General features: G+C 32.6%; 1 protein-coding gene across 1 annotated transcript; it reads right to left on the bottom strand.

The window, feature by feature from the left end:
* Positions 1–517: 517 nt before the first annotated feature.
* Positions 518–21,000, bottom strand: LOC108770039 (transmembrane protease serine 9). The gene is made up of 5 exons (XM_018521333.1): positions 20,986–21,000; positions 11,704–11,884; positions 4,320–4,624; positions 2,811–2,962; positions 518–688 (listed from the first exon to the last, which is right to left on the bottom strand). The coding sequence occupies exons 2-5, from the start codon at positions 11,853–11,855 to the stop codon at positions 518–520; spliced, it is 780 nt and encodes a 259-aa protein (XP_018376835.1). The 5' UTR covers positions 11,856–11,884; positions 20,986–21,000.
* Positions 21,001–21,557: the final 557 nt, after the last annotated feature.

Genomic DNA, 21,557 nt, shown 5'->3' with positions numbered 1-21,557 from the left:
GAAAGGGAAAAGCTTGCAGTTTATTACGCCGCAAAAAAATTGAGAATATCCTTCTTACTTTCCGAGTTATAAGCCATTATATGAAAAGTGGTGCGATTTCGGCAACCTTACCCTATGAGAGGGAGGCACCTACGCGCTGAGACAACGTATGGCACTTGAAAAAAGAAGAATATTATTTATTTTTTGCATTTTCGCGTTATTTAAAAGTATTAAAATTCGCCCTTATTCGTAAAAATTTTTCCGCCAGAGTCATATTTTACGAGTATAATAAAATATTGGTAACGTTATCATGTAACAGAGTTTAATTAACAATCCAATTATCAGCTAACTGACTTGCTGATTTTTTTCTCTATTTATATTAATGAATTATGATATATAAATTAAAAGAATTACTAACTTGAATAAATTGTCCCAATCATTAATGCGATGCGCCTTACTATACATGCAACCGAGCTCTCTGTTAATTGGAATTAAAACACAGCAAAACAGAAATTCGCATTTCCTTCCGCATTAAAGTTTATCGACTAGATTGTGCTTCTTGCGTGATCCAAGGCACGTAATCGGAAACTCTCACGTAAATACCAGGAAGTCGTGATCTGCTACAGCCAATACCGGTTGAAACCACTCCGATGACCATCAAAGGCTCGGCTGGGGAAATTCCAACCATCAGGGCCCCGCCGCTGTCAGCCTAGAACAAAATATAGGAGGCTTGCAATCGTCCCGTAAGCTACCGTGGTTATGGTAAACGATGCGGTGCAAATTCCACTTGCTCTAATACGGATTGCAGGGTTGTAGGAGTATCCATCACAATGGGTTTCGGTATCGTTCCACGCGGATCCGGATCGTAAATCTCGTCGCTGGGAATTCTCAAGATGGAAACAGGCTTTTAACGGCACTACGTTTATTGTCATCGGTATTTCGAATAGTATATTAATATTGTTTCAATAATCTCAAGAATTTATATATGTTAAGCTTTTCCTTCATCTTATAGAAAATTACAAGAAAGAATTAATATTTAATTGTTTATGATTAAAAAGTGTTGATTCGCGAGATTGAAGAGAAATAACATTTTTTATAGAGAAGTCTAGTTCGTTAAAATGCTTCTATTATTGAACAATGGATACAGAATATTCTGGAAATTGTACAGCCAAAAAAGGATCAATTTTTCCGAAAGCTTCATGTAAAAAACAATATATATCTCTAATAATAAAGCTTCAAAGAAATAAATTAAAATAAATAAAAAATGCAAGTTATTGTCGGTTTACATTGGCTTGCATTTTTTACTTATTTCGTATAAAAAAAATTTTATGCACCGTTTTTGCTTATTGTTTCATGTAGAATCATTCCCTTTCAGGTTGTGCCACTGGCATTACTTCGTAGAATATAATGTTAACTTATTTATTAAGTTTTAAAGCAAGATTAAATTTAAAAAAATGATCGTATTACATATTGGAATTTCTCTCGAGTAATTATTAAAAAGATACCTGATATTATTAGAAAAATAATTGATCATCTTTTGACGTGCTAAATTGTATATAACATTCTTCAACTGCGATTCGCGTTACATCCAATATATCCTAAAATCAATTTTTATAGTTGCCAGTCGTAGTTTTCGCGCAAACGAGGTAAACAGGAAATCTAGCACATCTCAATTCCCATCGGAGCCTTCAGCAAAATTGTACTTTCGAGACTCCGTTCTTTCTTGATGTATCTCGAAGCAATACGTCCGTTTTCGATTGTTTTCTCGAGAATATCTTCGTCTAGAGGAAATATAAATTGCTGATAAGGACGCGGTAGAAACGCGGCGAAGGAAACTTATCGAGGACAAGATCGGGGGTGGTATTCTCATTTTTGTTCCGATGGACATTGACTTGGTAATGTCGTAGTGGAATTCTCGTAGAAATTGCCTTTACTGAATTAACTGCTCAATTCACGACGTGAATTTAGTCACTAGCGTGTTGGGGATGATGTGTATCTCATCCCCGTTAAGAAGGATGCAGAACAAGAGAATAGAAAAGGAAATCATTAATAAGGAAAGAAAATCATTCACTCATAAATTATCATGACATACAATATGTATATCTATTTCTTATAATGTAAAAGGAGAAGAATAATATTTAGATAAGTTTAATACGCATATACGCATTAGTAACATTTGAATAATTGTCTCCAATTCACATATTAATTTTTTTCATATATTAATCTTTTTTAAAAAAATTTACAAAATTTTTTTAATGAATTTCTCTAATTATTAAAAAAATAATTTTTTCTCGTACATGAAACAAGAAAAATGTATTTGATATAATAATTATTAAATGTTAATTGTTTCATTCCTTCATCCTTAACTTAAATCTAAACTTTCGTATTAAAAATATCTTTTTGTCTTATACATATATACATCGAGTAATCAAGACGATAACGTAATTTAAACAACAATCTTCGTTCTTTTAATAAACGTTATCGCTCCTTCTCCAATCCCTGTTACAATTTCGCATAAATACCAGCCTACGTTAGAGATCCGCAGAGCGAGGCCAATGCAATTATATACGATCCAATTACCGGGGACCAGTATCATCCAGCATGGTCGGCTATCATGCCTGAACAGCATTGTATACGCATTACCACGGTAGCGTGGGTATTTATTGAAATTCGCGTCGTGCCCGCCCGACGAACCATGAATTCCATGATCGGGCGATTGACAAGCGGCGCCGAACGAGCAACGATGCGGCAGCGCAAAAATGCGAATGTCCACGTGCGAACGTTTCACGCGACCGAAAGATAAATTCGCAGCGGACACCTTTTTCACTTACCCAGCAGGAGTCTTTTCCTCCTTCCTCCCAGCCGGCGCACATTTGCTTCGTTCCAACGCTGAATGACTTGTCCTGACTCGCGTACCATTCATCACACACAGCGTTCGTCACCACGCGAACTTCCACTTTTTGCAGCACGTCCGCTCTCTTGTCTAAAATATAACGGCAATTTGTGCTGTTTACTGCGACTTTAGACAACATTATTGCTAACATTCGTCATTGTCCTAAGACGGAGCAACTTAATGACGTTCCAGTCCTAACCATGTTGGAGGAAATAATTTTAAAATCACATTATAACGCTAAAATTTTATATCTGTAATGTTTAAATTTTATAAAGATGTGTTAAAGCGTGCTTAAATATAAATAGGTATCACGTTGCTGATACATCATGAAAAACTATTACGCGCAAAACATTATTTATGTAAGCAAGCGTTATTTATCATGAAAACCGTGATATATTTTAATGGATGAATTTAATTAATAATAATTACTGCAGATCTAGTCTATGTTATAATCTAGTTGTTGTATTAATTATAATACCCAAAACGCTTTACAATTTTAATATAAGAGTACAATTAATATCTATTTAATGAATTTAATTAATTACATAAATTCGAAGTTGATTATAAGATGCGAAATATGATGTTCATTAGACAAGTTTTAAATACAAGGTGTTAAACAGTTTTGTTTATTGAAATATCTATCAAAATATTAATTTTTTTGTCGTAATTGAATATAACGTATAAAATTTGTATAATTGTATTATAATCAACATTTCAGATAAAAATAACGTTTCCGTAAAAATAATGCGCATCTCGATGACTTCCGTTTTATATGTGAGTAAAATGACCTTGTCCATTTTATTGATTTCAGAGAGAGATGGAGAGAGAGTTGGTATACTTCTACTCTACTGGGACTTCAACGCTTGTGAGAACTTTGGTGATTATGGAAACTTTGGTGCGTGTTTCGTCGCTCCGATCGTTATCGTGATAAGATTTATCGAAACTTCAGGCTTACTGATATATCTCAGGTATTTATGAAGACCCTGATATTCGCAACTTGGTCGACGATCGAGTAGGACCTTTACCCGCTGCGCCCCTAACAGAGATTTACTCACAACTCACGAATTATATAATGGCGTTTACGTACAAAAATATCGAGATACACCGAGTCTTCAACCTCAATTATTATTAATTGTTAGAAATAAAAAGTGTGTAACCGCTGTTGACAACTGCCATTGACGCGAAATTATTGTATATGATACCCCTATGTTTAAAAGAAAAATTCTTTTTTAAATTATACGATATTACATAAAGAATTATATGATGATAGCGAGAATTGGAACTTCCGGATGCAGTGTCACGCGGCGGTAATTTTATATTGAAATAGTACGTTTGCCCATAAGGATCAAAGTACAGGAATAATCATCACGTAATGAGAGCTAATCTCGAAGCGCCATTACCTTGTATGCAATCGATATCGAGAAAAGAGAGACAATTATTTACTCACATTTGCTTCTATCTTCTCCGAGCCATCCCCAGCCAGCTACTATAGCTTCAACGCCACCAAAGGCGCTGTACCCTGGTTTTCCTGTAGCCACAGGTAAACATGCGGGTTTCACGCTTTCCGACCAACTGATCGGACTAGCGAGCTCCAGCAGAGCAATATCGTCCACATACTTGCCGCACCTGTGACCAGGATGCAACACCGCGTTTATGACGCTTTCATGTCTTGCGGCTGGCACTTCTGGAGCCCTTAAATTGTGCTCACCCAGAGTGATGCGCAATTGTCCTATTGGTATTTTGTTGGTGCCACTGAAATTAAAGTGAAAACGAAAGATTTAATTCGCGAACAACACGCCGTATTATTTAACAAACGCTATTGAGACGTAAATATATTTTTTTTTCTTTCTATCTTTTTTTTCAAAAAAGACATGTGCTATACACTGTTAAAAATTTCATGAAATTTAATATACTTTTAAGTTACACAATTTGAACTTAATTTCATGACATTAGATTTACATTACATTAAATTTAATGTATTTATAACTAAAAAGTATATTTGTATACATGTACATAAAATTTAATGTATTTTTCATGAAAATTTATGAAATTTAATGTACACGTTCATTACATTTAAGTAACTACTGTAACTTAATTTTCATTAAATCATTCATTTAATTTAGTTCATAACCACGAACTTCATTTACATGTAAAGGAAGCTCGTGGTTACATTTCTAACAGTGTAGAATATATGAAGTTTAAATTACAACATGCGATCAAAATTAAAGCGTTATATTTTGTTCAATTGTTGTTTATTTGGACAATAATCTGGAAAAAAATGTATTACAAAAAGAATAATAATGTGCATTCCATATAATTTATGTAAAATTATTAATTATTATAATTATGATATTATTGAATAAAAAAATTATGCGTGTTTTTTTTTGTATATTTTATGTAAAAAGTTTGAGATGAATAATGTATGTATCTTTGAAAACATTTTGGAAATTTCGAAATGTTTGACTTACACGATTCTCGTAAAAATCTTTATTTTCGCGTCGTAAAAATTGTGAATGAAAAACAAAACCGTATTCTTTATTCTTCTTTTGATTTCCTCATAAGAGGGCTTTATCTAATATCGAAATGGCACCAGAGAATAATCATCGCACAAATTTAGGGCACCGAAAATGGAAATGTTCGAGGCGGAAAGTTCCTTACCATCGATGTATCCTTCCATTTCTTTTTCCCCGCCCAACCCTCCCTTTAACAGTGCTGACGAATTCCAGCTCTTTCGCAGTTTCTTTCCCTTGGACGTCAGTAATTATTTAACCGGGATTTTTGTCCCGCTCGAACGACGCGTCTGCAGAGCTCCCTTGAATGCCTGACCCGGCCGGAGTGGCTTCAGTTAATTAATCGGTCTATAGTACCTCTGAATAATTAACAATATTACGGCACCCCCTCCATCAGGACTATCCGCTCCATCCGTGCCCCTTTCCCCGCCGCCGTCCCGCATCTCGTGACTGTGTTTCGCAAGCCCGTACCGTCCCACTTTCGTCAGTAACCCCTTGCACATCTTCCCTCGTGCTCCTCTGGAGTTTATCGCGGAGCGTTTTCTAAGTTTCCAGGCCCTGTTTCACCGCCGCTCCTTACAAAGCCGCCTTAATGGACCTTTCCATCGTCGTCGAGTCCCCGCTATTGTTCCGCGGCTCACGGATTATACGGTTTACTTTCAATGCATCTCCGGCACTCGCTTCTCTCTTCTCAGCGTCGCGCCCTTCCAATTAAAATGCACGAGCGCTCAGACGAATTGCAGCGAGGACGTTGCTCGTTGCGACAAGATATATTGTAACAGCTACTATAGCCAATGCTGATTTGTTTGGACAAACAATTTTAATATAAGCTAGCATTTCTTATGGCAAACGTTCTATTAAGATAAATCGGCAGCTTGATTTATGAAACGTTTACTTTAAATATATCACAGAAGTTACTATCATAATTGAACATACACTGTGTTACTTTCTCACGTCTGCCTACCTAAACCTCCCACTTAATCAAATCTTAATGAATAAATTATATAATAATGCGTTATTTATGCGCTCTCAAAATATGCAAAAAATATTTTTTTTTAGTTAAACGAAATGAGCGTGAAAATTTTTTTTGCGTATTTTGAGAGGGCACAAATAACGCATTTTTATATAATTTATTCATTAAGATTTAGTTAAGTGGGGGAGCCAGCTAGGCAGACTTTCTCCTGTCCAGTATGTACGTTTACGAAGTATTGACGACGAAACACAAAACACTCTCTTCATACAAATTATAATCGATTCATGATAAATGAGATTAATATAAGCTATTGAATTATCAAATATTCATAATAGCTAAATGTACGTATTATGAATATTTAATAATTAATTATATAAATTTATTTATTGGCTGTTTATACAGATTTATTTATATATATAATTATATTTACTCTCTAATCTGTATGATCACTATGGTGAAATCAAATCTCTCTGACCTGATTTTATTAATTTCAGTAATATACATATGTATATATTATATTTGAATATATGTATATCTGTACAAAATTACGTTTACTATAATACCCGTAATCAGTATGATGAAATCAAATCTCTGACCTAATACAGTTTCTCAGCAATATGTGTACTTAAACATGTATATATCCGTATCAAATTCAGGTAATTTTAATTTATTAAAAGTTTTCAAAGGCTTCCGCATTAATTATATGGAAAATTAGGTCGGTGAAATGAGTTAGTTTTTACATATAATGTAGCTTACAATATAGTGAATGTTGTGCCAAAATTATTAAATTTAAAGATTAATGTTTGTATGAAAATGGAAATACCTACAAAAAGAGTTTTAAAGTCGCGATTTCAAATATGATAAAAAGAACATTGCAAAAATCAATTTTGTAACAAATTGTTATAAAAAAGTGTTAAATATTGATTGTAGAAGGAAACCGATTATACCAATCGATTCTATAGAAAAAATTACAAAAGAAACACCTATAATTTTTTTAAATTGATTTTTTTATAAAATGAAAAATGTATTTGCAAAAATTTACATGATTATCAAAAATAGAATTATTTCTCTTCATTGTGTTATTTTTTTGTTAAGCTTACTAGCTAGCTATGAGCTGAAACGAGTTTCAATAACCCGTGATTTTTATCTTATTTTTCTGCATAATCGGAAAACGAAAGAAGAAAAAGTTATACATGCTTTTGTAACCACAGAATAGATTGGCGTAATCCCTCTATAATCAATATTTAATAACAATTTCAATATTTAATAACAGTTTCAAACAATTTGTTATAAAATTAATTTTTGTAATATACTTTTTATATCAAAAATTTTTCTACGCTTCGGTTTTATTTTCTATTATTATTTTTTCTTAACCTTACTGGTTTAGCCGTGAGCTTTTTTAATGAGTTAAAGAAATAAAATTAAACTTTATTTTATCTTGATGCTGTTACCCTAAATCAAATTTTTTAAATTAAAATATATCTCCTTTGAAATCATTTATTCTGAAAAAAATCACATCGCAGTATTTTATCTATTTCTCGAAATATTTAAATGCATTTATTAAAATAGGCCATTTTATATTTAATGGAGAATTTTGTTAATAATAAAAGGAAAATAACAAAAATCAAGACAAGTTTTGAAGCGGACATCCTACAAAATGCAATATCATTAGCTTTTTCTAAAAAAGTCATAAAGTCTTATGAAGCAATAAGTAGGTGGTCGTGAAAAAATGAATATATTACCAGATTAATTATTTAATATTTAAATTTTATTGTTATATTATAATCTTTGCTCGTATTTTCATTTCTCTCATCCATAGAAGTAAAAAAAATCAGACATAGACTTTGGAATTTAAGAAATTTTTAGATAAAAGATATTTTATAGAAGTAAGTTAAGGATCAATTCTATACGTTTTAGACTTTCTAATCCTATTAAAGATAAACTAATTACGGTATTCACATATTCTAGAGATAAACTTGATTTTTGGTTACTTTTTGGAGTATATTATGTAATGTGACGAATAAAAGATATCATAGACATAAAGCTTAATAAAAAATAGTTTTTTAGCTATGGTGTATCAAATTTGTTTTGTGAGCATAAGTTTTATTTGATACACCATAACTAAAACTATCCATTATTGAGCCTTGTTGTCTTCTGTTGACTACATTGTAAGCTGCATTATTTGTGAGAACTAACTCATTTCACCGGAACTCAATTTTCTACACAATTAGTGCGGGACCCTTTCTTGTATTGTTTTTCTATTTATTTAAGAAACAAGCGGAATGAAGAACAGAATCGATATTCCAAAAAAATATACATTTAAATAAATTAAAACAAAGTTAATTAAGTTGTTCAGTTTATACCTTCGCAATATATAATATATATATATATATATATATTGCATCTTTCTCTCATTGCACGAATAATATTTGCTATTCGGAACTATGATTGATTTTTTCTACGACCAGCTTCGTTAAAAATTAATTGGACGCCGAATCGGTAAATCGATTGGAATTAATTTCGGTTCGGCTCGTTAAATCGTGCGGCTCTCCTGGCACTAGTATATCGGCACACGAACGCGTCCGTGAATTACGCAACGTTGCACGCAGAATGACGTTGGTAATAAGGTACTGCTGAACATTAATTTACCGTGGGATATCGTCGAACGAGAAATATCGATGCTGCGTCGCTAGGTTGCCAGTTCTTGTATCGCTATACAAGGACATAATTTATATCTGCTTGCATGACGATTAATCAACCGTATTATTCACAACGCGCGTATTGTATTAATAGTAATTGGTCGACGCATCATCAGTTCGATAGAACAACGCGTTATAATTTGTTTAATTATTTACTAACGAGTTCCATTTTCTACACATACAGCTTATGACGTGTGAAAATATAAGCACATACATATTCTAAATGAAAATCTTTTTCGGATAATAAATGTTTGATTCAATATTTCCAATTTTATGTATCTTTAAATATGAAATTTTAAATAACAAATTTTTGGCAATTTTTTTTCACGAAATATTTAAATTAAATTATGATATCGAAAGAGATGATTGTATACGACGAAAACATCATTTTTATTTAACAATGAGCTTGAATTATATGTATAACAATATTTCTAAAAATCGATTATTCATTGTTGCATTTGTATTATTTAGAATCTCTAAAAATGGCAAAAGAAAGCTGCAATGAATTTTATCCTAATTTTTTTTCTCGATACACGATAACAAGGGGATCTAGTCTCCATAAATTTGACGCAGCGAGGCGTTAGATATCACTGGTGAGCGTCGGGTTGTCTGTTTTTGCGCGTAAATGATACCAAGCGGTGAGAAAAACCAAAGGGGGAAGAGGATGAGGTAAAGTGAGACGATAGTGGACACAGCCACCTTCATTTTCACGCCCTCCTGCCTCGCATCTTGTTGCAACGTTTTCCATACGTTTTGCATGGCCGCTAGCAATTACCGAGTGGTCTGTAATCTACACGCAATCATGGTTTACAACGCCAAAGCTCGACGCTGAATTCTCTCTACGGCCGCTCGTCGCCCCCGAACGGCCCCTATTGCCCTCCCCATCCCGTCCTTCTGTAATCTGTCCAGTGACCGAAAGGGATACGCAATATCTGTACGTTTTGTTGCCCACCCAACTATGGGTCTGCTCGCGCGTTTAATTATATCTACACGAAAGCTATCCTGCATACATGGCTGCTGTAGCCGTACAAACTCGTCTGCTGCGCAATGATAGTGCTTCATTTATAATGCGCGTTCCATTAAAAAGAAAGACTCACTCAAATTCGCTTACTTTAACTTAATATTGTCGGAAGCAAAAGCTGTAGATTTAATAGATTTTCAGTGAAATATACAATGATATAATTTTTGTGTAGTATGATATATAAAATTTATAACAAGCTTTTTGTAGAGTCTATATACATATATATATTTTATTAGAGACAGTTTATATTTGTTGATTGATTAATTAGCAATACGCTGACGAATTTTACGCGAATGCAGCTTGTTGTGAAATTTTTGCTTATTTTTAGTTGAAACTTTTCGCTTGACATAGCAACGCGATAAAAATCATACGGTACACATACCTCTCTATTTGCTTTATTTATATAACAGGTAGAGAGATTCTTGTGATGTCGGTTAAATTTTACAGTAACTTTTATGTCATCATTTTTGTACGTGCGTATCAAGGTCTTTTTCCTTTGAGGAGCGTGATTTATTTTTTGCGGTACAGCAGCAATTTAAAAAAAATAGATCGTTTGCAAATGAGATAAACTTGCACATATCTCATATATAATATAAATTTGAATAATCACTAACAGTATTTTGTATATATTATATAATTCGAATTAAAAAATTTCAAAATATTTTAAAATATAATACATTGTTAACATAAATCTGGTTGAAATATTAAAATCGGGAATTAATACAGATTTTAAAATAATTTCTTTATTAATTTAAAAAAGATGAAATTAATTTTTCTTTATTTATAGCGTACTGAAAACTGTTAATTTATAATAATTTATAGAAAATTTTCAAATTTCAATATTAAATGTTTAACCGATTAAATTTTAAAAAAATGTTATAATAATAATAATTATTATTATTAAGGGCAAAAAATGGAATATTTTGTACATAGATAGACTTTTGAGATAATAATCAAGCCTCTGGCGGATTTAACGAGATTTAATATGCGAACATCCTATTAAAAGTTGTCAAGAAATTGTAAGTTTCAGATCGACCGTTGAAATTAAAGCCTACTTCGTAAAGGACTTATTGTTAGTCTTTATAGAGACTATGTACTCCCTTAATGAAGATGCATCTTTTGAAAACTTGTTACTGAAGTATAAGCAAAATTAAGGACGTGCTATAGTATATAATTTTGGGTTTATGCCATTAATATATATCAGTGTTATTCACATAATTTTACTTTTCTTTGACATGCACATTTATCATAAAAACGAAAGTTAATATATTTCAAATAGGTATATAAACTTGAAATAACTATATATAAAAAATAAGATCTAAACTTTTTAGTTCTATATAATATTTATTTCAACTCTAAAAAATTTCTAATCAAACTGATTTAAAAAAATTTATTTAATATAAAGATTAATAGAAAGAGATAAATTAATAGAAGGAAATAATAGAGGGATTAATAGAAAGATTAATAGAGGGAATTTAAACGCTTTTTGAATTATTTAGGATAATCACTATCCATGATAAATGATAAACTGTCAACATTAGAGTTAAAGAATAAAAAATTTATAATTTCTGTGTTCAACACGAAATGCAGTTTGTAATATATAAATTATTAAAACGAGGATTACTCACGAACATAAACAGTGTCCAGCAGTTAATATAAATTTGTCATTCAAAATGGCGCCGCCGCAAAAGTGTCCACCTTTCCTTGTTATGCTCACCATCCATGGAAATTCACGTGGCGCCGCGTCCTGACCTCCGACAATTCTGGCTTCTCGTGCCATCTCACTCCTACCGCAAGGAACATCTGCCACTATCAAATACGAATTTCCTCGATTAATGTTTGATAACGATTAATTGCCTCAGCTATTTCGTTGCAAAGTCGGGTGCAAACGCTCGACTCGTCCGATACCCTCAACCACTAACGTCAATCGATAGCGACACGATCTTAAACGCTCGATCTCGCTTTTTCTTTTGGTCGCAAATGAAGCGAAGACGAGTATTGGCACATTGAGAAAGTGTCTAGAAAGTCGCCAAATCGGACGACACGCCGTGTAATCTGTTTAACGATACTTAGCGCCATCGTCTGGTCGTTCCTCTTCTATCTTAATAAAAGAGAAAAACATTTCACTTTTACAAGATTAATTGGACGTCCAATTAACGTGTCGTTTCCTTGCCTTTTTTTTCATTCTCGTTTATATATTTCCATGCATAAGAACTTATCGTCACCAGTTTTCGACAAAATCCTATAATATCCATAAATCACGCTGTGTTATAAATATATTAAGAGATCTTACTTTATAATTTTTCTCTCGAAAGTCCACTTTAGACGATCTATAATTTGCGACCAAATTCGGAACAGAATTCTATTTATAATTTTGCGTATAGTATAATATAGAAGACATTTAAAGAAAAATTCACACGTATACAAACTATATATCAGAATACACATTTATATTTAGGATATGTGACATAAAATTATAAGTAGAATTTTATCTTGAATTTGGTCGCGAATTATAGACCGTCTAAAGTGAATTTTACGTTTTCTATTATTTATTTGATCACTAACGCGATTGTGTTTATTCAATACTTTATTGATTAGGGTAAATTGTTCGCGAACTAGATTGGAAAGTTAAGAGAACCCATCTGAAATATTGCAATTATTATCAAATGCTGTTAGTATCGGTCATTGGACCATGTTTCGATTATTCCGATCCGTAGGGAATTACCATCTGCACTCTTGTTGACGAGAGCATATTGACAGGCTATCGATCGTCCTTAGTATTTGATGATTAATGTCCATGACATGGCATAAATGAGTAGAACGACTTCCATGTATGCATAATTGGAAGACCAACGAGATGATAATACAATCAATTTTTAAGCATAGATGTAACAGATTCTAATCGTAAAATTTACTGAAAGTTATATAAATTATTTTAATAATAGAATTTCTTTAAAAAAAAATTACGATGGATTATAAGATTATAAACTAACATTTATTGTCGTGTAAGTATTATAAAACATTAAAGAAAAAATATTTGCGAATAGTAAAACTGTCGTTTAAAAAATTTCGAAAAATTTACTGTTTTTTATTTACAAAAATACAAAATTTCTTACTTAAATCCCTTTCGTACATGCATGAGTTGCTATTTTTATCAGTACATTTTACTGAAACATCATAAGGAGTGATTATCAGTATGTTATACAAATTGAAGGAATTCGAAAATGTCGATACAGTTTTTATTAACATCAATTAAAAGAAAGGCTATTATTGTTACATCAACGCGATAAATGCGGTCACGTCAAAATAGTGAAAGCACATTCGGCTGCAGTTGGCGATTATATAGTCCGTTATACCACAGGTAATAATCATAAATTGTGCTGTTAATTAATAATAATTAAATTGCACTAATTACGTCGAATTGTAATTGATTCCGCTATTATAGAAAGGACATGAAAAAGTCTTTTCAAAAGTTTATTATTAGTTCTTTTGGTTGGTACAAATTATTATTAATAAATTACAATTCAAATATTTCTAATTGTTATATAATTTCGTTTGCAAATTTTTTAGAAAAAGAATAATTAATTTCTCTGTTTAAAGGGATTGATTTGCACTTCTCTATGATTGATTTAATTATATATGCGTGCTTGTGAAAGAAATAAACAACCGCGCCTCGATATCAATTAACGATCAATGAGTTGGAAGTTCTTGAAAGTAAAAAAAAAATTAATTGAATATATTTTATATGATTTACTTTATATTTTTTATTGAAGGAATTGGGAAAAAATGCATTCTTAAAATTTGTCTCGGCCCATCAGCGCGTCTGATAGTGTTGTGTTTAATTGAAATCCGAAATTGCCGCTTTGCCGAAATGTTAACCGATTCGAGCGGATCCCCTCCTGTGGCAGAGCGCTTGGCGTCGCACGGATTTAATGCCTCGAGCAGATAGGGACAGATACGGCGGATCTGTCACTACAATCACTGCGACGTCCCTGCCCCGCGCGCGGAACCCCGGTTATCCTTCTCCCTGTACCTCTCACCGCCCCCCTTGAACCTCGAACCCCCTCTCGTTTCACGCCCCGACTGATTAATTGGACCTCTACGCCTACACCACCACATTTCCACCCATACCCGTCGCTCTTCTATAACGGGCGAGGAAAGCACGTCGAAGCGGCCGAGAGGGAGGCGTTGGTAGCACAGAATTCGAAGTCACCTCTATTCCGAAACGCGTAATAGATATGTCAAAAGCAGCCCGAGGGCGCGATCATGATAATACGACCAATGCCTCGGTTTGGTGACCAGGTTTGGTGCGGAGGCACCCCGTTTATCCTTCCAGTCAAGTCGATTGTGTTTGGAAAGGTCGAAAAAAGCTTGCTCTCCCTCTCTCTCTCTCTCCCCCTCTCTCTCTCTCTCTCTCTCTCTCTCTCTCCCTCTCTCTCTCGTCGTGTTTTTGGAGAAGCTTGGCTATTGCCGTAAATCGACAGAATCTTGGCAGTCTCGAAGTCACAGTGCGTTTATTGTATTGACAAAATAAATCGTACGAACTTATGAATGCGCAAGAAAAGTCAAATCGCCAAGCGATAAGTATACTGTATACGTGTACTTAATAAGTGACTCGCATTTGTGATTGATTGAAACAATTAAAGGAGAGAAATTCAAATTGCATGTGACAATCAAATCTCCTTAATGCTCGTCGTTCGCATAATACATTTATATATGTAAGATATTAAGGAGATTAAACTTTGTTTGATATTGATTCTCTGCCAACGATAAGATAAATCTGGAGACAGCCATGGACACATCTGTCGTAACAATTTCGGGCTTAATATCTCACCTGAAAAACCAATGAGATAAAAAGTTCTTTACAGATTACTCACCGAGTAATTATATCAAGTGTTCTCTCCGGGCCAATTTAAAATGTTACAAATCCAAAATCTGCGCGGTAATGCATTTAACGCGATGGCGTTTTAAAGGGAAGCGTTCCAATTTTACCAATACGTATTAAAAGTAATGTACTTATTATCTTACGGATAATTCGCTTGCCAGCCAATAAATTCCACAATTTCAATACCTTTTCAATAGACAAGGCGTATAAATCGTTTTTCATTAAACGTGTGTAATGTCCGAAGCAGTACACTATTTTCATAATTTATTCTACTACATGATAAAGAAAAAAACGAATTGAATTATAGATATCTCTTGAGAAAAATATAATAAATTCTCTCAATATATATTAAATATAACTCTATAATTTCTGTTTGTATTACTAAAATGCAATAATGGATGTTTCATGTTGTTTTTTTCTTGTATCTTCTTCAATAAACCGTGAGTTTGCCAGCATTACAAGTTTATGGAGTCTTTTTGCGGCCTCGAACGGGTTAAGAACCTTCCTGATATCGTCCGTCATGATTTTGACATTGAACGGTCGTTGACAAAATCTAAAATAGTATAGCTCTTATTCTGCTGTGCCGTGAGGTCGTGTACTTCTCAATTTCCGACCTTTTCGGCAAGACTTATTCGTTAATTTCTATCTCGTTTTTTCTATCGTGCGCACGTATTCACTTTTTGTTTGGGAAAAAGCAGCTTAATGCCAAAAATGCAACTAGGTTTTTTTCTTTTAAATAGCCTGGAACTACTTGCACCGTCATTCGACCAAGTTTATTTCCTCAATTTCGAGTACTTTCATAAAATATGTCATTACTTTTTCTGTTAGCGGTAAACCACATTTTTTCGATTTTCGACGCGGCCATATATTCGAGCGGTCGTAAACTGCGACGTAACAGCAATGTAATTTGCGCGCAAACGTAATTTGTTTATCGACCAAAATAACGGTAGCCGAATATTTCATGCGCGGAATATTTTTCCATGTAATACCGATTACCTTTTATTTACAAATCGCTGGATTTAAAACGAGTCAACCGAATTTCTGAAAATATTTTAGTAATATTAAAGTATATATTTATACGAAATATAAATAAAACATACGCCACAAACTACGGATATAGAATTTTGGAAAATAATTTAATTTGTTTAATGGACGCCAGATACTGATTTTGATTTGCTGAATGGTAATAATTACCAAAATTTTGTTCAATTCTCGGCGACGACGATATGAAAGAGTAATTATTTTTAACGTTGTATTGCATATCCGCGGTATGTTGCATAATCTCGCGGTTGATTATTCAGTTACGATGCGTAAAATTAATGCTCATAACAATCAATGTAATTGTTCGGCGAAGGAACGATTGGCAGGTAGTTATCGGTCTGATGAATAAATCACTTTGCTTTGCCATAATATCAATCCTAAATATTTGATAAAAACGGCCGTTTTATTGTCGGTAAAACAAATAATTACAAATTCACCCGGGCATCGGTATTCCATCTGATGTTTCGCGCCAAAGAGTGAATTGTAAATGAGATAATGACTCTCTATATAACCTGCATTATGCACCGGGACGTGTTGTTCAAATAATCTATCAACGCGCTGTCTCTGCCACGGGAGCTTTTTCGGACGTAAATCAACATAGGGGACAATTTTTTGCGGAGCGTTAATTCCATCACTTTTTTCATGTGCATGCATTTTATCTCGATCGTCCGGTCAGTTGGCTGTCGAAATTTGACATACAGAATGAAATATTTACCCATTCCTGTATCTACTTGGTGGAAAAAAAGCAGAAATACGATTGATATTAAAAGGAAACTATTATGAATTGTGTCAAAATCTGCTAAAAATATGTCTTGGTAAGAGGAAATTGTGATTCTGTAAATGGTTTAAAGAATTTCTAAATAATCTTTTTTTACTTTTGATCTGTATAATATCTCTTATCATATAATCTACTAAATGTTATTATATTAAACGATTAAATATTCGGAAACCAAGCTAAAAATATGTTCGAGGAGACACGCTATTATCCTTGTTTTTGTTTAATAAACGATGAAGATGGAATGACACAAATAACACTAATAGGGTTTCTCCGAATATACTCTAGGTTTAAAATTTCTAAATCTATTATATAATCTACGATTTAGTAGGGTATACTTTATCTGTAGCCCCAGATAGATTGCAAATAGGATTACAGTTATATGATCATCAAGTCTATTAGCCATATTACAATAATTTGATGTGATTAGTTAATTTGCTCGATATATTAATGTTTAACCACTTGATGGTCGTCTATTATGTCAAATACTCAAATAGCGATAAATACGCAACTTATTGCAAAATAAATTCGGGCGATGTCTCAAAAATTAAAGATAAACGCTCATCTTAGTTAAATTATCTTTTTTATAATTGATATTATAATAAAAAAAATCTTGAAATGGTTTTTTTATATATTAATTACGGAAAAATTAATCTAAATTTTGCCGAACATATATATGCTTGAAATTAAAATAAAATAGTAAATATTCAACAAATGTCTTTCGAGAATATATGTTCAGACCGAGATTTGTTATATATTTTCTTCCGTCCTATTGTTTTCTCTTTTACTTCAGTGTCTCATTAAGTCACTTTCGAGCATTGGCTGGCAGTGGGAAGCGAATTTCGCTACGCTAATGGCGAACACTAAATTCGGTTTATTAACTTCCGGTGTTTCAACGTAATCCACAAGCTTCTATTCCGAATTCTCCATTGACTTCCGTTTACCGTCTAATACCTCCACTCCGGCTAAATGGATGCCAACCCACAGAAAAGCTCGAGTGCAGCCGTTGTCGGCCGATCTCGCCGTCAGCAACGAACCGCAGCATAAAATGCATCTAATAACATGCGACCGCTATTCAAATCATTGGAAAATACATTTTAGTGTTTCCTGTGCCGACTTTGCACAACTCGTCGATTTATAACAAACTTCCTTTAAATATCTTCTATTACCTTACTTGACAGTTATTATATCTATTTAATGCTTTTTTATGATAATTAAACTGTCGTTTATATATGAATGCAACCGTTAAATAGCGCGCACATACTAGTTAAGTTGAGGAGTAACAAACCATGTTATGATATTTCATCGCTTCATTCCAACACTCTTCTCGTAAATGACTCGATAACCTCATTAAAGGTTTTAGGAATGTAAAATGAAGTTACGTTCGACTAAACGATTTTTCAATTTCGTGCTAACCTTATCATAGGCGATTCATGTTTTATTGGTTAAACGAAAAAATCGTTTGCTGGTTTATTCTATATAAAAATACTAAATATGTTTAAATTTCTGATGACAGGTTGGTACTGATAGAATTACAAAGTTTTTTTTATTGATTTTTCCCACAGGGAAACTGGTCCGCACAGAAATTTAAGCTTAGCAAACCTACAACTTTTGTAAATAATAGTATAATAAATAGTTGAAAAAAAATAGAGGAGCAAAAGATAATTTAATAGGTAGTCTACATATGCATGTGTTAAAAAATTTTAATTAAAAACGCTACAAAAATTAATAAAAAGATCTTAGTGATTCTGTTTTATTCATATTCAGGAATAACGTAAAAGTTCCTATATAAGGAACTAATATATCAATTAAATATACAGGGTATCCTATTTTAATTTACCCAGGCAATTATCTATCCAGAAAAAGGTGGAAGATACGGAAAAATATTTCAGATGAAAGTGAAACGGTTTCGAGGAGGATGTATTTTGATCATTTTAGGTAAAGTTATTTTTTTGGTAAAGACGCCTAAAAGATAAGAAGTCATTTTCATTAAAAAAAAAAAAGAATTATATCATATTTTTTACATATCTCTAATTATTCTACATATAAAAGTATTAAGAGATATAAAAAACCAATAATTTATGAGATATTTAATATTTTATATCAATATGCATCAGAATGAAGTATAAAATATCTCAAACTATTTTTGATATCTCTACCTCGATATTTTTATATGCATAATAGTTAGAGGAACTATATTTTATGTAAAAGAAACTATATATTTCTATTTAAAAAAGAGAAAGTGATAATCTTTTTGGCGCTTCTACCTATAAAAAAAGCAACGTGATAAAAATACCTCCCTCTGTTACGTCCACGTCACTTTTATTAACGTCACATTTCTAACATAAAGTCTACACAATTTTTTTTCCTAAATATTCCTGATAAATCTTGCTTCCTGCTACTTATCTTATTTGCTTTCATCTATTGTTTTTAGTTTTTTTTTTATTATTTATTCTTAAGATCCGTCTTGAATATTCAGTCTTACAGATATCTTATGACTCATCCCTAAACTGATTCGTGAGTCATCGACACTCACATATCTCAGTTTTTTTCATCCCCATCACGTATATTTTTAGTATTTGAAAATGTCACGTAATTGGTTAAAATTTATCGAAATCTCCACCTCTTTTATCGTAGTGAAGATCCTTCTTGTTCTGACCGAGTCAGTCTTCTCGTAAGCTGCTAATAACACATCTCCGATTTAGTTTATAAGCTTGTCTGTATCATCGTTGAATAAAGTTCGGTCAGACGACAGTTGTCGAACCTTTTTAAAACTTTACATATTACGGTGCGTCTCGCTCGTAACACCTCTCGAAACCGTTTTACTTTCGTTTGAAACATTTTTCGATATCTTCTTTTTTTTTGAGATATTTGCCTGGATAAATTGAAATAGGATACTTTGTATAGATAATTAGATATATATTATATGTAATCGAAATAAATTGTTTTATTATAATTATATACAGTAATAAAAATATCGTTTATAACAATCAATTAAAGTAGTAGAAGATTTAAGAGATTACAAGAATATATCGTTTATAACAATCAATTAAAGTAGTAGAAGATTTAAGAGATTACAAAAAATTATATTATTAATAAAGTGTCAGAAAATACATTTAACTGTTATTAAGTTGATTAATAATTATAGAAGATACTTATTAAAATTTCAGAAAAATTATCTATAGTTACAAATTATCATCAATATGATAAAATTATTAGGAAATTGCAAAAAATCATTTTGTCTAAAGAAAGATTTCTGATACACATGTGACACATAAAAAAGTTGATCTATTAAAAATAATACAATTATTCAAACTTATTATTAGTCTTCTTCGAGTAATAATCAAGTAAGGTATGTTATATAATACATCACGCAATAAGTTTTCGAAAAATTAATTGCAACGGGAATAGTTGGCGAGCTTCTCAGAGTGAACTGACTAATACAGAGTTTGCCATAGATGTTGTGTAGTTTGATAAAGTAAGTTTACTACCTAAACTTTGAGAACCACAGAAGAGGCTTTAGGTTGCACTTCACGGATAGCTGCGAAAGTAAGTGCGCGAGATAGCCTTCTGCGCATGATAGTACATATGCTTTATGAACATTTTGTTATTATTATTACAGCGCGTAATAAGACACAGAGCGGCATCATATTTCGAGTTACACGCTGCAGTGTGAATTAACATTCGCGTAATTAGAGAATAAGAAATGTGATAATATAGAATTGGAAATTCCATTTTTGTAATAGTACATTTATCATTAGAAGAAAATTGTAATATTAAATGAAAAAAAGACATTTTTAATAGTAACGCAGTTTTATATATTAAGAGTTATTTCATTATTGTAAGAACTTTTATAGCGTTTAAAACGAATTAAGAAAAACAATTTTTTATTTAATTACAAGAATAAGAGTGTACTCTCTCATCCTGTCTAAACGTGCAATTATCGTAAAATTTATTTTATTCCTGCAAAAGAATACTCTTCTTTGCTATCCTGAAAATGCCTTTAGCAGTATTCAGAGTTAAAGAAAATAATAAGCATTTTTCCTTTGTGAATGTTCAAAATATTTAAGTCATTTTCATAGACATCAATCTTCAATACTTGTGTGTTTAATTTAAAAAGTAAAATGTTTCGTATTTCTTTAGACGATATTACTTGCAAGAACATTATAATCTCTGGTAGTACAACAAAAATTAATAGGATTTACTTACAATTAGTATACTCGGCCTGAATCCTTGTCAGCAAAATTCCAAAGAACAAAACGAGTGCCAATGCGTCGAATCCTGAATGCGTTAGACCGAACATCTCGCTTCGGATCTGCTGAGGCTTTGTCAAAGGGCGATTAAAAAGTGTCACACTCTCATCGACGCCAACGCTTCTTTATACGTCGTGCAACCACAATTGTATCTTTCTCGTCTCGATTTCTTTCTTTGTCGCCGCCCATCGCCCTTGCCATCGCTTTCCGCGATGCGTGGCGTGTCGCGAGGCCGTGAACTTCGCACACGGTATTACCCGTGTGTTTGTTCACAACGGAAATTTACCTGATAAGACCTGATGCGACCCTGGCGTAATTTTCAAGGCAAGCGTTAACGAAAATCCACGCGAAGAACTGTGCATTGATCAAAGACTATAAAGGACTATACAATAGTCGACTTCGTGAAGACGAACACTCGCGAACATTAATTTGTATATATGTATTAACAGTGAATTGCTTTAATTTTCATCAATTTTTACGTTCGTCATCAAGGTCAAGGTTTCTATCTCGATTCTGTAAATTTTATTT

The sequence above is a fragment of the Trachymyrmex cornetzi genome, unplaced genomic scaffold, assembly GCF_001594075.2.
Source record: "Trachymyrmex cornetzi isolate Tcor2-1 unplaced genomic scaffold, Tcor1.1 scaffold99, whole genome shotgun sequence".
In the NCBI taxonomy this organism is placed as follows: Eukaryota; Metazoa; Arthropoda; class Insecta; order Hymenoptera; family Formicidae; genus Trachymyrmex; species Trachymyrmex cornetzi.
This window is presented reverse-complemented; position numbering and strand designations above follow the sequence as displayed.